At 44.4% G+C, this 16089-nt stretch overlaps 6 protein-coding genes across 8 annotated transcripts; 2 read left to right on the top strand and 4 right to left on the bottom strand.

Moving 5' to 3' along the window:
- Positions 1-298: 298 nt before the first annotated feature.
- LOC6598293 (transmembrane protein 41 homolog) lies at positions 299-3483 on the bottom strand. Its single transcript, XM_026990404.1, has 4 exons — positions 2870-3483; positions 2431-2737; positions 2041-2169; positions 299-1068 (listed from the first exon to the last, which is right to left on the bottom strand). Exons 1-4 carry the CDS (start codon positions 2949-2951, stop codon positions 561-563), a joined length of 1026 nt encoding a protein of 341 aa, XP_026846205.1. The 5' UTR covers positions 2952-3483; the 3' UTR covers positions 299-560.
- A 1515-nt stretch (positions 3484-4998) lies between these two features.
- On the bottom strand, positions 4999-6171 carry LOC6598292. The gene is made up of 2 exons (XM_002023458.2): positions 6063-6171; positions 4999-5993 (listed from the first exon to the last, which is right to left on the bottom strand). The coding sequence occupies exons 1-2, from the start codon at positions 6143-6145 to the stop codon at positions 5075-5077; spliced, it is 1002 nt and encodes a 333-aa protein (XP_002023494.1). The 5' UTR covers positions 6146-6171; the 3' UTR covers positions 4999-5074.
- A 274-nt stretch (positions 6172-6445) lies between these two features.
- LOC6598291 lies at positions 6446-8287 on the bottom strand. Its single transcript, XM_002023457.2, has 4 exons — positions 8155-8287; positions 7781-8071; positions 7525-7712; positions 6446-7456 (listed from the first exon to the last, which is right to left on the bottom strand). Exons 1-4 carry the CDS (start codon positions 8282-8284, stop codon positions 6629-6631), a joined length of 1437 nt encoding a protein of 478 aa, XP_002023493.1. The 5' UTR covers positions 8285-8287; the 3' UTR covers positions 6446-6628.
- A 349-nt stretch (positions 8288-8636) lies between these two features.
- Positions 8637-9767, top strand: LOC6598155 (NADH dehydrogenase [ubiquinone] flavoprotein 2, mitochondrial). Its single transcript, XM_002023456.2, has 3 exons — positions 8637-8724; positions 8855-9373; positions 9434-9767. The coding sequence occupies exons 1-3, from the start codon at positions 8686-8688 to the stop codon at positions 9668-9670; spliced, it is 795 nt and encodes a 264-aa protein (XP_002023492.1). The 5' UTR covers positions 8637-8685; the 3' UTR covers positions 9671-9767.
- A 572-nt stretch (positions 9768-10339) lies between these two features.
- LOC6598153 (protein IWS1 homolog A) lies at positions 10340-12615 on the bottom strand. 3 transcript variants are annotated; one of them, XR_003408951.1, is made up of 5 exons: positions 11865-12615; positions 11648-11791; positions 11046-11524; positions 10845-10968; positions 10340-10752 (listed from the first exon to the last, which is right to left on the bottom strand). XR_003408951.1 is itself a non-coding variant. In XM_002023454.2 (4 exons), exons 1-4 carry the CDS (start codon positions 12492-12494, stop codon positions 10947-10949), a joined length of 1275 nt encoding a protein of 424 aa, XP_002023490.2. In that variant the 5' UTR covers positions 12495-12615; the 3' UTR covers positions 10340-10946. The 3 variants fall into 3 exon arrangements, 2 of the variants coding, with proteins under 2 accessions (XP_002023490.2, XP_026846146.1); XM_002023454.2 differs by having other exon boundaries at positions 10340-10968; XM_026990345.1 differs by having other exon boundaries at positions 10340-10968; positions 11046-11521; positions 11865-12614.
- Positions 12616-14164: 1549 nt separating this feature from the next.
- On the top strand, positions 14165-16084 carry LOC6598152 (endoplasmic reticulum-Golgi intermediate compartment protein 2). The gene is made up of 3 exons (XM_002023453.2): positions 14165-14547; positions 14610-15431; positions 15504-16084. The coding sequence occupies exons 1-3, from the start codon at positions 14427-14429 to the stop codon at positions 15896-15898; spliced, it is 1338 nt and encodes a 445-aa protein (XP_002023489.1). The 5' UTR covers positions 14165-14426; the 3' UTR covers positions 15899-16084.
- Positions 16085-16089: the final 5 nt, after the last annotated feature.

Genomic DNA, 16089 nt, shown 5'->3' on the forward strand with positions numbered 1-16089 from the left:
CTTGCGCACATACATACAAAACAAACATACAGACGTGTGACGTAACATTCAATGGATTTTCGCTAATTGATTTACTTTTACTTTTCTAGGGTAAATACTGCAATAGCACTAAACAAAAATTCACTAACTTAAAAACAATTCATGGAAATATATGATGCAAAAGTGTGTGGTAATAATATGTATGTAAGTATATAGAAAAAAAAGTGTATAAGAATTAATTAATATTAATAATAATAATTATCATAAAATAAACACAGATATTTGTAGTAGACTTAAGCATAGTGGATATACCCGACGGTTTAAAAAATAGATCCTTCGATCGTTTAATTACAAAATATACGGCGTGTATAAATACAGTTTATGATTTTTGTTTGGATTTTTTGTTTTGTTTTTGGAAATAGCATTTTGGGAAACTCCAACACGCCAGCATCGTTGGATCCTTGGATGTGGTATATTCGCGCAGTCGAGTGTCCCAGTCCCAGGCGCTCGGGTCAATCGGTATATGGTATGGGCATGTGGGTATGGCATGTGCATCCCCTCCTTAGCCCCCGTTAATGCATTTACGCCTCCTTCTTCTTAAACTTGTTCTTTAGGAGTCCGGGCAGGAGAGATGCGCAGGCACACACCGTCAGTATCCCCATCGAGGTCCAGGAGAAGGCCTCACTCGAACTGGTCATCTTCTGTAAGGTTTTGCCTGCCTGTATGGCGATCACCGAGGGCGGCGCCACACCGCAGAACGTGCCCAGGGCGAAGGTGTGCAACGGCACTCCGATAACGGGCGAGGCCAGATTGATGAACCAATTCGGCAAAATTGGTGTCATGCGCAGGAACAGCATGTAGTTGAAGAGACTGTCCCGATACTCCTCCACGTGCTTCGACCATTCACTGGTCTTCTTTGGCCAGAAGTGACGGATAAGGCGCCGTCCCACCAGATTTGAGAGTGTGTAGCAGAGTGTGGCCCCCAGCGCCGAACAGAAACAGATCAGGAACAGGGCGATGGGGAACTTGTAAAGGAAGCCGAGTAAAATCGACAGGAATAGTGAACCGGGAATGGCGAATGTTTGTAGGCTGTACGAAAAGAAATTGTTAAGAGCGAGTTAAGGCATCCAACCAATCATACGATCTGATATAAGTTTCGACAAAGGTTTTCTTAGATATACATATGCTATGCTATGACATCTTTTTTGTGTATCAGATTAAAGATCTGCCGCTGCTTAAGAGGAGGCGACGCGTGCTCGCTCTGGTGTTGTGCCGTTTATAAATAGATGTCAAGGCAGACGCTGCCAATTGACAATGGCACCCCCATCGGACCACATCTTCTAGAGCATGCCCGATAACGGCAAAAGCAAGCTATATCACTCGCACGCCTGCTGCTTTGAATAATTGCCAAGCAATCAACAGAATAAACCTATATAATCGAGCGCATATAAAGTTACGTGGGTGTTTGCTCTGGCTTTGGTTGGAGCGGCTTCAGCTCTGGGCTCTGGCTGAAAACGCAATTGAATTAAATACAAGCTCAGCTGATTTCGCTGGAACTTTGTCTGTGTGCGTGCGTTTGTGTGTGAAAACAGTTGTCGAGCAAGCCAAAAGAATGCGTCACATGACCAAAGTCCAATCAAATGAGAGAGAGAGGGAGGGAGACTTTGATTTACAGACACGGGACGGAAATGGATATGGAGAAGCACAGTGCAGTTGTGCGCTCTTGCAGAGCGCTTCCTGGTCTTCTGCCCACACGTAATTAATATGCAGACTATGCGTGCCGTGCCCCGTCGCTCGAACCGATCGTGCATAATCAAGGCGACCAAAACAAATGTACGGTTGACCGTGAATAGTAGTCGGATGGCGGTCATTCTGTCTGTTTTTGGGGGCAACAGCACTACTGCGACTATTTTGAGTAATCAGGTCAAGGTTATTGCTGACAGCAGCAGAAATCTATTATCTAATCGGAAACGTGTGCCCGATTAGTATTGCCCGTTCAGAAGATCTCTTTGAAGATTTTTCTGATTTGTGTGTGTATGTGTGTGTTTGCAAAAAGGATACAATACATAGGCGACAACTACGCCGAACATCACTTCAAAGTAATACATATCCTTGTAGCGATCGAGGACTTTGGCCAGCATTTTAGCATCTTGTATATCACGCGGTATTTTCAAATGTTGCTTCTCAGACCTGAAGAGAACAGAAAACAGAGAGAAAAAAGGTGTAAACAGGCCACATCCGAGTGGGGGTATTGGTGAGAGTGTGTGCGTGTGAGAGGTGGCGTGACTTGGCAATCATTCTATATGCCGTTTGTGTGTGGAATAAAACCCTCTCGCAAATCAACCGAGACTCACACACACCAACAGGCACACACACACGCACACAGATGTAGACACACATTGCAGGTGCACGAATGCGCTTTGGACACATCAGCATCATGCATTTACTCACTCATTCAATTCGGGAAATATTGCATAGACATAGCACATGGTCGCCACACTGGCAACGAATATTGCTGCAACAATGACTAGAGATTTCTTGGTAGCCTTTCGCTCATCCGCAGACATGGCCTGTTTTTGCGGTGTCTGCTGCTGTTGCTGTGGTTGTTGTTGCAATTCCTGTGGGGATTGCTGCTCCTGTTGCTGCAGGAGTTGTGCTAGCTCCTCCATCGGTGGTTTATGCTTGCCATTACTACGCATGGTTGTTGTTGTTGTTTCAGACCTGTCTAGATTCATCGTCGCCATCTTATCAGTAATGGCTGAAAATAAAATAATAAAGAAAAATAGAGAGGGCGGGTATTAGTTGCGTGTACACGCCTTGGGTTCAGTGGGTTCAGTAGCCCACCCACAGCTGATAAGCGAATGGGTGCTACCTGCGCGCTACCACTTACCACCGTTAAGTGAAGATGTGGGCAGTGCATCGCCGTTGCCACTACCGCTGGCTCTGCTGTTATTCTCCATTCGACAGGCCATGACGCGTAAAGATTAGCTGTCTTTTTTTGTTTTTCAAATCCAGCTGCACGTAAAAAATGTAAGGGAGGGGCGGCGGCTTTCAGAAGGTGTGTGTGGGCGTGAATCTGTGGTCTCTGGCTGGTTTTATTTCCTTTGTACTATATTTGAGACATTTAGCATTTAGCGTCTAAGCAAAAATTAGCAACGGCTTTTGTTGTTGGACAGAACTGAATATACGTATATACATAAGCAATATATATATATATATATGTATGTACGTGCGTATGTGTGTTTGCGGATCTGTGCGAAGGTATTTTTTTGTATATTTGCGCGCCAGTAATTGTTGGTTTCACGCTCCTTTTTGCTCTACGATGATGTTTGCAAGTGTGTATGTATTCCAGTCACAATTTAATCAATAAAACAACAAATTAAGGGAACTCACGAACACAATATCTATATTGCATCTTACTAGACCGAAAAACGACTGTTCACATTTGTACTAATTTAGTTTCTAAGTGACGTTGATCGCGCGGGCGCTGACGAAAATGCTCAATTAACATCACACACACACGCAGTCCTTTTGCTAAAAACAACAAAATTGTTTACGAAACACATAGCAGTGTGGCTTATCGATACAATATACGGTCTGACCCTTTGAAATATACCGAAATATACCGTAAATATAACGATGGAAAAAATTAATTTAGCCCACTTAACTTAAATAATAATACTGTTTTTAAATTTTTCTTGTATATTCATTTCTCTTCTCTTTTCCTTCCTGCATTCTATATTAATACCCACTGGTCTACAATGGGTTAATCGTTCTCTGTCCATGATCGGAAATAATATTCCTCGACTTTGATATTCGGTTGAATATTACTAGCTAGCTAAACCTCAGAATTTCAATTATAAGTATTCTCTTTTATTAGATTGTTTATAAACCATAGTTTAAAAAAGGCCAACAAACATGTAAATTTGAACGTGTTATCTACACGGTAATGACACATATTCTACATATAAACTAGGTGTTTATGGACCTTTTTAGACTCCATTTCTTTTATTTAATGTTAAAATACTGTTTTCCAAGCTGATTTGAAACCTAATCAATAATGAAAAGAGCAGCCCAATAAACCAATAGATTTAAAACATTTATTCAATCTCTCTAACCTCCAATAAAGAGATGTTTAAGCATAAAAAGTAATTTTACGGGTTTCCATGCGGTCCTGCTTACTGCTCACAACTTAAACAGATTCAGGAGAACAGAAACTAGAGAATAATCGTCATCTGAATGGCTTGCCCATGATGCAGGTATAAATTGATAGTATCTTGGCCACTGGCCACTGGTTTCTGAAGAACATTTTGAAAGTTGATGTGGGAAAAACTTCATATAAAATCTTTTAAACGCAGGTCGTTTAAAACTCCTCTTTGAAGATTTTCCCAGATCAACTTTAATTTTGTTTGAAAAACAAAATGTTTGTGATAATTTGCTCCCAGGACTGCGGCCAGCTGAAGACTTCCTCTTAGACAAGCAAGCCGATGTGGAATCCAATACTACATATGGTGCGGAATACAGTCCGGTCCGGGCTTGACCGAAACGTCAGCCAAACAAACCAACAGTCAAGTTTCCAGGTGTGAAGCAGGCAATCTAAGTACTGATAAATCAAGTAGACTGTACTGCCGTTAAATAGCCAATAATGGGTGGTGCACGAACGATTAAGAACCAATTTTGCAGAAAACAATCGTTTCCCTGTATGTCAAACATATAGATATATGAAAGAAACGTTATGTTTTGCCAGCACCACTATTTACTCTTACCATTGCCCCTTACGCTAGCTGAGCCTGCAATGTATTTTCATTTTGAAGAAGTTTTCCTGTACGAACAATTTAAAGACGGAACTGATTTATGAACGAAATAAAACTGACAAATAAAATTTTTCGATATTTTCAAAACCAATTTTCATAACCAATTATGTCAAAAAGCAGCTCTGTCACTATCGATGCTATCGATATTACCGCACAAGGGTGATTCATTCAAATATTTATACAAAAATTATCAATAATTATTATATAGTATTATAAAAAAAAAAAAACATTTTAATTGTTTTAAAGTCTAAAATTGAAAGAGTTGTAACTAAGAATTAATATCATGTATTTTTCTCAGCCTTATGCTCTTTCAGCTTCCGATACAGCAAGACCATCTTTTCGCGTTCAGTCTCCAGCATGGACCGCATGCCGATGGGCAGATCCTTGCGCTTGCCCTTCATTTGCATCTTTAGGGATACCTTGGGAGATTTCTTGGGGGTGTGGGGAGTGCCGGTGGGTTTGGATGCTATGGGACTATCAGCCTCAGGACTGGCGGATGCCTGCTGCCCCGGATCCAACAAGGATTTGAGCAGCAGATTCGACTTGCGACCGGGCCGGGCAGTAGTATCGTCTCTTGTCGCCTTGCGAGGACGTGTCTTTAACGATGGCGGTGCGTGTACAATATCTCCGAAGGCGAATGTATCACGTTTGTACTCCACAATCGGAGAATTTTCATCGTCGGACGACTTCTCTTCTTTGGCCTCCTTAAAGGCGCGCTTGATTAGCTCCTTGCTGGTCTTTGCATCCATGGTGGGCTTTTGGTTCGTCTTTTTGCGGCCGCCCTTTTTCCCTGCGTTGCGCTGCTCCTTCTGCTTCTGCTTGAGCAGCTCGTCAATTTCGTTTTTGGGCCGTTTCTGGACTGTTATTTCACCCGTCTTGGGGTTGCGTATCACACTAACTCCGTACTTGGCCTCGTATTGGGCCTCACGCACCGAGGCATTGGTAATACGGTTTACGCGGCGCAGATAGTCCGTGTCCGTCTCATTGGCAAACTGCTTAATGTTGCGTGTGTTTTTCGAGGCACTCTGTTTGTCCGACGATTTCGTGGAGGACTTGGGCTTGTCCTCCTTCCCGATTTCGCCTAGTTTCAGTTTCTTGCCGGCCTTGGCCCCGTCTGCCAACTGTTGGAACTGCTTGAATTTGAACGAGACATGCTGTTCATCGCTCTTAGTAGGTGGATTGTTCGTCACTTTGGACAGCCTGTAGGGGAGGAACAACATTTCAGTGCTATTTGGGATGCCACGGTGGATTGGGATGGAATGGACTCACTTCTTTTCCCTCTGTTCTTGTTGCTTGAGAGGATCACGGATGCCGTGATGCTTGCGCACTGGTATTTTCCGTGCTCGAGCCATTATTTGTGATTGTGGGTCGAACTCGTGGTTTTATTTACGCTAAAACGTAGCAGCCTGGTCATCGATATCGATCAATGACTATCGATGTTTCACGTTCGTTCAGTGCTGAAAAGCGACTATAGTTGTTGTTTGAAATAATTGGCGCGAAGATGAATTTGGGTAGAAATTATAACATCAAATATTAATTACGATTGAAAGTATTTTTTACAAGTGTTTTAATTAAAATTGTATCAAATATGAACAGAAGCTCTTGGTATTAGAAATAGAAATACACTTAGGGTAGATTAATAAAGAAATTTGTGTTTCATAGAAACTTTTAAAATGTTGATTTGAAATAATTATAGTAGATTTATGTATTATCGTTTCGTTTCTTAAATGATTTTGAACTCTGGTACCCACTAATTATGTTAATCAATGTATTTCTACGATTGTGAACCATTTAATGGCAGAAGGTGTGGCTGCTTATGTTGATCCAATCATGGGCTATAGGTTATATCCGTTCTTTGTCTCATCCTCGTTGTTGTCGTCGCTAAAGTTTAGCATGAAATCGTCATTGAGATCCAGGTTGTTATCGCCGTTGGATTCTGAGAAATGAAAGGAGGTGCCATTCGGGGTAATCATACTATTTGAGTCCTGCTGATAGCCTAACGGCGTCGAAGGACGCACAAACTGAGACTCCTCTGACTCGACCGCAACTGCTGTCTGTGGTTCCTTCTTTGTTCCTTCCGAAGTCTCTGCTTTACTATCGATTTCCATGACATTTTCCTGTTCTTGGTTTTCAAAGCTTGGAAATAAATTTGAAAAATCCTTAAAGCCCGTGGACGTGGACTTGACAACATTCGCGGCAATTTCTGGCGGGGCCAATAGTCGTATGTCGACAGCTGGGAGTATCTCCACTTGAGTAACTTTTGCCTTTTTTGGTCGCGTGGCCCAGTCCAAGTCCGTGTAAAAGTCCTTCAGGGAATCATCAATTGCTTTGGTGAATGTCGATCCCAATGCTCCGTCATCGTTCTCGTTGTAGCTTGAGGCGGAGCCAGCCGGAGACGGTGCAAAGTGCACCAGTTTGGTGGGACTTGCAACGCGCTTGCGCTCGCCCTCTTGCTTCTCCACCAATATGGAGCGCATTGGTGGCGCCTCCTCGCGATCTTCGAACTCCGGTTTTTTGGCGCCTTTGAGAAAGTCCGTGATAAAAGTCATGGCCGACTGCAGAATCATGTTGCTGGCCTCTGCCATTACAGAGGGACGTGCCGCAGGAAGGCGTTCTGCGGGTTTCGTCCACTTTTGAACATTTGTAATGCGCGGCTTAATCTTCTGTGGATGTAGAAATATGTGAATGGATAACGCTTCCATTTGACTTGAGCATTTGATCGGGTACCAACCTCATCTCGCACCTGGTGGATCTCATTTCTCAACTTGAGTATATAGACTATCTTCTTGTTGCGATAGGATGTGGAGGATTTAATTTTGTTACTCCACTGTAGAAGCATGGCATGTATCTCCCTTTCGTTACGCAACAGCTCATCTGCGGCCTCATTCATGGTGCGCCGCATCTGGCGGAAATTTTGCACTGAAATGTGCAAATGGAAAATGGATATAGTGATTGCTCTTTTTGCACATATCGAACTCGAATATTACCAATTTGTCGACTCTCTAAGGCCGCCTGGCTCTCGTGAACGGTGCCGCATCGTTTTTCCACGTCTTTGATCTCCTCCATGACCGCCCCCTGCTTAAGGTGTACAGTTAATCGCAGAATGTCTTGGATTTGTGCTTCAGTCATATGGTTTTCTATGTCTAGGATACGGCCATAGCAGGCAGTCGCTATTTTCGCTGCCAATTCTGCCTCGAACCTGCACTCCTCCATGGATTTAGCCGCCTTTCTCACCAGTTTCGCATCTACTTTCTGATCCTCTAGCTGTAACTGTAGTCCTGTGTAGTAAAAAATGTTTGTGGGGGTGTGTGTGTGTGTATAAGTGCGGGAATGTGTTTATTTTATTGCGGAGCTTGCGTACGGTTTACGCTGTGCTTCAGTTTTTTATTGTGCTGCAGTGCTTCTTCGAACTCCTGCATAGACTGGCCTATTTTGGGATATCTGGCGCACATATTGCCCATGTGCGCCATTACTGCCGGCATTTTATCCATGTTTTCAGTTTATTTTAATTTTGTTTTGTTGCAATGGCGTCGTTTCGGTTAGGATTGAATTTGATCGATAGGTAGCCGCCTCGATTTATCCTCTTCAGTACTGGAAAACGCTTAGCAAATACTATCGGTATTGTGGTTTTTATTGTTATTATTATATTTAATGCCAGAAAATACGGTAAAAGTAACGTTTTATAAAAAAAGAAACAAAAAGCTTTTAGTGCTTTTACGTGGACAATAATTTGTAACGCACGTATCGCTCTAATCTGGCAGCGCAGAACAGTGCTGTAAAGCGTGCACTGAAACAGCTGTAAGCGGTGCTTGTTGAAAACCGACTATATTTTCATATAACAGCAAATTTTCACATTGCCTTCGTAGAGTTGTTTCGACTGGGAAACGCTAAAATGCTGACGAGTTGTGCCTCGAAGACGCTGGCCGCCGTGGTAAGTAGCAGTAGCCCAGGGCGGCCCCACCACTGCCAGTGACACGGATAGCCAGTCGCCTCCGTGGGTTATATAATTTAGGCATAGAAAAACAATAACATTTAACATCCTGCCCATCGTACGTTTTCAGCGCGGCGGCATGCGCGCCATTGCCACCAGCGGTGTCCAGCGCAGCGACAATCTGTTTGTGCATCGCGACACACCGGAGGACAATCCCAACATACCGTTCGAGTTCACGGCGGAGAACAAGAAGCGTGTGGAGGCCATCATGAGCATATATCCGGAGGGGCACAAGCGCGGCGCCATGATCCCGCTGCTGGATTTGGCCCAGCGCCAGTACGGCTGGCTGCCATTATCGGCCATGCACAAGGTGGCCGAGATCCTTGAACTCCCAAACATGCGCGTCTACGAGGTGGCCACATTCTACACAATGTTCTTGCGCAAGCCCACCGGAAAGTACCACATTCAGGTGTGCACCACAACACCCTGCTGGCTGCGCGGATCCGATGAGATCCTCGAGACATGCAAGAAGCAGCTGGGCATCGGCATCGGGGAGATCAGCAAGGACAAGAAGTTCACCATCTCCGAGGTGGAGTGCCTGGGTGCATGCGTCAATGCACCCATGGTGGCGGTCAACGATGATTACTATGTAAGTGAACAGTAGACAGCACATAATTACAATATATCTTTAACCCTTTGTCTTTTGCAGGAGGATCTGACCGCCAAAGATATGCAGGATATACTGCGGGATCTGAAAGCAGACAAGATATCGCCACCTGGTCCACGCAATGGGCGCTTCGCTAGCGAGCCCAAGGGCAAGCCCACATCATTAACCGAAGAGCCTAAGGAGGCTGGTTTCGCTGTCCAACGTTGCGTAGAATTTGGGGATGAGCCGGAAGACGACGAAGAAGAAGAGCCCGGAAAGGAAGCCCCCAAAAAGCCTTAGGTTAGGCTTCAGAGCAAATCCTATTCACAGATTGTCGAAGGAAAAAGTTAAATAAACGTTAAGCAACTCCAAGAAACAAGGTTCAACCTATAAATAATTGCTAAAAATTTACCCTTTTTTCTTACTTTATGTTGTTTATTGTTCTTTATATTTTGTGATTCGATGAAGAGCTAAAAGATGTTCCTACCTGTACCTGGTACCTAGAAATTGTACAAAAAGCATTCAAGAGTCTGAAAACACTTCATGTCCTGGGATATGCTTAGGTTTCCGTTTTTCCGTACATCATTTTTGGGTTATAAGTATTTCCAGTAGTTCTCTAGTATTTTTTCTGTTCTGTTTGCAGTAAAAAAAGGTCCCATCAGCGGATCTCTGAGTCGAGCATGTGTTAGCAATTATAGGACATTCTCTTTTATGCTATCCGCTTGTGCGTGTCGAGTCGAGCATCAAATGGAGCAAGCAGTCGAATGGGAGCAAGGAAGTACGCAAATATGGTAAGAAATTAAACTTGAAATCCCTTTTAAACCACCCTTCCAATTGCCTGTTCAACTTTAAAGAGTTGCCAAATTGGACAATTCATTGACGAATGGATCAAAAAGAGCTGCGAAATTCCATTCAGATACGTTAACTTTGCTAATTAGACAACTTATTTGACAGTCGAATACGGGAGGATTGTATTATATTGTGTACACACATTATTTTATTTATTAATTATACATTAAGAGGCGACTCGACTGCGCCCTACTACACTGATGCGCATACACTGTTAACACCGGTGTATATGCTTTAGAAGGGTAGTACTACGATGATAGTGCGTTCAGATGCACTAAAATCTTACAAACTAGTGCCAGTTTACTCTTCGAACGCAGTCCTGGAACAGGCGCGGTGCTGCTACTGTGTCTGATACGTGTGTCCTGTCCATGGCACTCCTCCACACGGTGGCCTTTTACTCATAGTTGATAGATATTAAACTGTCTGTGTTGCACTCCATTTAAATTATTGAATTATTTGTTGTGGTGTCTGGTCTGTCCATCGAATGGGGTGAAGGGATTGTGTTTGGGATGTATGCTGGGGCTTGGATCTTCCTGCCAAGCCACAAAGAACGCCAGCGCGGGTCAAAAAAAAAAACAAAAAAATCAATAATTCTATAAAAACTCTACCCGAGATCTACATCTACATTCTTCATGTGTGTAGGGGGTGGGGTTGTAGATGGATCTCCAGGGGAATTTCTGCTGCAACGTCTTTCGATCTTCCTTCCTGTCCCCCTTTACGCCATATCTCACTCCTCTCCATAAAAGACGCTGTGTGCGAAAGGCATCAGACATTAGGCATTAGAATCGAGGAATAGAGGCTGTTGTTTTTTTTATTCTTTTCTCACCGATTCTTGGCTGCGGCCCGCTTGGACGATCGTTCGATGCGATTCGCTATATTAGTGCGTGGATAGCACTCGTTCACCAGTCGTTTGGTCTTCTTGGGCGCCTCACGGAGCTCCTTGGTTTCAACGTTACGCTGTGACACCAAGCCACGCTTGTATTTCTCGATCAGTCCTCCACAGGACAGATTCTTTTCGGGCTCCCATGTATCGTCTTTGGGCCCGAAACCCTTCCAGCGTATGCGATATAGGCCACCAGCTTCAGCGTCCTCAATAAAATCAACGACACGCTCGACGACCCATTCCTTTTCGGGATCATCGATGGTGGACTTCTTGCTGGACGACTGCTTGCTGCTGGCTTCTTTTTTGCCAACAGATTTGCCGGCAACACCAGTTTTATTCGATGAAGTTTTTTTGGGTCTTCCGATCTTGCTGTCGTCATTGTCTTTGGCATGGAGCGGTCCGAATTGAGTGGATATTGCCTGCTGGACAATGCAAGGCGTATAGTAATTGTATATAACGAGAGAGTGAAAGAGAGAGCGATAGAGAGAGAAAGAGACAGAGCGTTTAAGCGAGAAGGTTCGAGTTAGAAAGAGGCAAAAACTCACTTTTTTACGGAATTCCGCGATCAGATCATCGCAATTCAAATCAATTTCCGGCTCCCAGGTGTCCGAGTCCAAATCGTAGCCCTTCCAGCGTATCAGAAAATAGGAGGCGCCGCGCACCTTCTTGTGGCCAATAATGGCGTCCACCTAGAAATTTACAGATTTTTTTAGGTTAAAGCAAACTCTAACGCAGAGCGACTGTCTTTACTCTATCACTTACTTCGTACTCCAACTCTGTGTCGACATCTTGCTGCTTTGTGTCAAAATCGTCATCGGACTTAGCTAAGGATTCGTCATCGACAGCGTCCTCGTAGTCACCATCCGAATCTGAATCTTTTTTGGCGGCGGCCGCCTTTTTTTTGCCATTGTTGTTCGATTTGCCCTTGGATGCCACCGATGTGGTAGCGGTGGCTGCCTTCGTCGATTTTGGTTTGGCCTGTTTGCGGGGCTTCTTGGCCGGCGGACCCCCACCTGTCGACTCGTTCGAATTGGAACTCTTGCTGCCATTCAGCGGAAGATCATCGCTGTCATCGGAGTCGCTATCTATGGACTTGGATTTCGACTTCGATTTGGACGTGCCGCCAGCGGAGCCAGCGACTTTGGAGGCGCCATCGTGGCCAACGGCGGCGCCCGAGCCTGAGGACTTGCGTTTGTGCTGTTTGGAGCGTTGCTTCTGGGAGGAGCTGCCGCTTAACGAGGATACGGTGTCGTTCTTATCGGAGCTGCCGTCCTTCGAGTCGAGACCATCTTCGGAGTCGTCGGCGCCACCGCCGTTCTTGTGTTTGGCCTCTGCCTCCGATTTTTTGCGGCTCATCTCTTCGAGCACCTTCTTTTTACCCAATTTACCCATTATTGTGGATGGTTGTGGATCGTTTGCAAGTTGTTTAATTTAATAACGTTTCCTCAGTGTCCACCTTTGAGAACACGGGAGCTTATTAACCGAAAGTCCCTTCTTTTTTGCCGCGAAAAAAACAGTAAATGTGAAGAAGAAAACGAGCTAAGTGCCTTAGTATTGGCGAATGTACAGTACTGTCAGTGTGAGCCTTAGAAAAATACCGAAACTACGTCACAAATTTTAAAATATACCATACATCTTCTGATGAATTATTTGCATTCAAGTTGCATCATATTCCTCGTTTTTGATATTCGGTTGATTACTTCTAGCTAGCTCTGACCCTCAGCTATAAACTTATAATTTAATCCGATTGTTAAATTAATTTCTTACAAGACTGGTTAGATTGAAGTTTTCATCTTTATTGCATTGCTTATAAAATAAGGTTTAAGCAAAAATGGTCAAAAAAAATTTCCACTAAATGATTTTTTTTACATGGTAACTACACGCTAACTACACATATTCTACATATTAACTACATTTTTATGTAATTACCAAAAGCGCCACCTGAAGGGGAAATATGTATACGTTTTAAAAATGTTTGACTGTTTATTTTCATATAAGCCTTATAGAATTGCCAGTGTGAAAAACCTCCGAAATAAACACTTGCATGCCTTTGCTTTCGACATTTTTGAGAAACATTTTAGAGATTTTTCATTGCAAACGATCAGGAATTCGAGCTGATCACAAATTAGTATTCTATGTGGTCTGGGACATGGCTCTAAGTGGCATTTCTACACGATTTCTACATTGAAGAAGTATAAGGATAAGTATAAGTACAATACGTATAAGCTTGCAGGGTGTGTAAGCTAGACATGATGGCAAGAAAATCTGTGTGACCTCGGAATTAGCGATAAAATATATGTTCTGACCTCAGAAATACCACTAATATACCGATAAAAAACGAACTTAGCCCACTTAAGCTCTCTCTATTTACACAGGTGATCAGCTTGAGTTAAGCCGGGTAAAATCATGGTGTTTGTTAAGTTCTTCACCAATAAGAAAAAAGCATCAAATCTTTCACCTGAGCCACAGTTTCATAATTTTCGTGGAGTGCGTTTTACTGCCCACTGGTCGATAACGGGCTAATCGTTCGTTGTCCATTATTGGGAAAGCATATTCCTTCATATCGTGAAGTGGTAGTAGCTAACGGATGAAATTTGTATATCAATAAATCGATATTCATTAATCGATAGTATATCGGTGATATTTTTTTGGACTGGCGAAAATATTGATCTGAATTGTGGGATATATCATCAACGGAACTACTTTTCAGAATTTTGAGCAAGTTGACACTAGTTTTTAGTTGTTTCACGTCGTTAGATCAGATATACAGACTTGATTGTACTTATCGATGCACAGGGCACTTATTTGCGATAGGACGTAACTTAGCTGTTATTTATTTTTAATGACAACCATGACTTAAATACCATAAAAATCTCGTATATGTAAAAATATCGTATATGTAGGTCTAAAAATGTTTATATCAGATAGGCATGCATGCCAAACAATAATTAAGCAGATATCGATGGCATCGATTATAGCTATCGGGTTTCATCTACGGTATTGTGCCAGCCCTGGCTTAAATCAAATCAGCTGATTCGGTAACCGGCAATTAAATTATTTGTGACATTTCACCGATAGGTTTTGATAAGATTACAATTTCTCGAGATAAGACTGGCCAAGCCATAGTCCTAGTGGACCGACAAACGGTACACATAAGCCCACACAAGCGCATATGCCTGCGGGAATTGGTGGGGGCTTGGCGAAAAAGAAGGTGGGCTGAGGCGCGAGCTTGGAGTACGTGGCAATCATGCCGCCAGCGAGCCGCAATTAAAGCGATTCAATTGGCTTGAAAACAGACACACATTCGTCTCTCAACCAAGCAAAATGACGGCAACATTGCGGTATCGCGGTGATAAGAGCAATCTGCTGGATTTTGCAAGGAATCTGGATGCCTTCAAGAAAGTACCAGAGAAGTACACAGAAACCACGGAAATAGGCGGGACACGTAAGATTGAAGATTTTTGTATTCTTACTAGCAGCTCATTATCGCCTTTTCCCCCCAAACAGTGTCCTTGCTAAGCCGCCTGCTGATAGTATATCTGGTCTACACGGAGCTGCACTATTACTGGCATGAAACGGACATAGTGTACCAGTTCGAGCCGGACATTTCCCTGGACGAGCAGGTGCAGATGCACGTAGACATAACAGTGGCCATGCCTTGCGTCGCCCTCTCTGGTGTCGACCTCATGGACGAGACGCAGCAGGATGTCTTCGCCTACGGCACGTTGCAGCGTGAGGGCGTGTGGTGGAAGATGTCAGACAACGATCGCCAACACTTCCAGTCCATTCAGATGACCAACCATTATCTGCGCGAGGAGTTCCATTCGGTAGCCGATGTGTTCTTCAAGGACATCATGCGCGATCCGTATCCCATGAAGGGTGACCCCACCGCCGGTTCGGCCATAGCCCCGGCCATAGTGGCTCCGCCCCCAGGTGCTCTGCCCGCCAGCCTAGAGCTGCATTTACCCAATGGCCAGCCGGAGACAAAGTTTGATGCCTGCCGCCTGCACGGAACTCTGGGCATTAACAAAGTGGCCGGCGTGTTGCATTTAGTGGGCGGCGCTCAGCCCGTGGTGGGGCTGTTTGAGGACCACTGGGTGATTGAGCTTCGCCGCATGCCGGCCAACTTCACACACCGCATCAATCGGCTCAGCTTTGGGCAGTACTCGCGGCGCATTGTCCAGCCGCTGGAGGGTGACGAGAGCATCATCCACGAAGAGGCCACCACAGTGCAATACTTTCTGAAGGTGGTGCCCACGGAGATCCATCAGACGTTCACCACAATCAATACCTTTCAATATGCTGTAACCGAGAATGTACGGAAGTTAGGTGAGCCCGAAACTGATTTCTGCCAGCTCTACATGTTTCCTCTACCAATTTCTATTCCCGTTTCGTTTACAGACTCCGAGCGGAACTCCTATGGCTCGCCGGGCATTTACTTCAAGTACGACTGGTCGGCGCTGAAGATAGTCGTGAGCAATGATCGCGACCATCTGGTAACCTTTGCCATTCGCCTTTGTTCCATTATATCGGGTATCATTGTCATCTCGGGCTCGATTAACGCCCTGCTGCTCTGCTTGCGACGTTGCCTACTGCGAACCTTTGCCCCGAACCTTTACCAGCGGCTGGGCAAGGCCCCGTCCAGTGCAGCGGTGGCTGTCGACCCGGTGCTGGCTGCTACAGCCGCGCCACAGCCAGCGGTGCCCATCAACGAGCTGCTGCAGACGGCCAACAGGATGGCCAACGTGAACATCTCGGCTTATCTGCCCACGGCCCAGCCCAAGCCTGGCCTCTAGATCGGATCGGCCCAGGTCGAACCTCCAGTTCCCATCCCCATCCCCACGTTAGGCTATGCAACTCCCGAATCTCTCTTTCTCCTCTTAATACATTTTATTAAGCTCGCAAACAAAAAAAAACCGAAAAAACAAACGAAATATGAAACATTAATTATTGTACATAAATATGGATAAGTTCATGGTGAAGATGT

The sequence above is a fragment of the Drosophila persimilis genome, unplaced genomic scaffold, assembly GCF_003286085.1.
Source record: "Drosophila persimilis strain 14011-0111.01,24,50 unplaced genomic scaffold, DperRS2 tig00000579-arrow-pilon, whole genome shotgun sequence".
In the NCBI taxonomy this organism is placed as follows: Eukaryota; Metazoa; Arthropoda; class Insecta; order Diptera; family Drosophilidae; genus Drosophila; species Drosophila persimilis.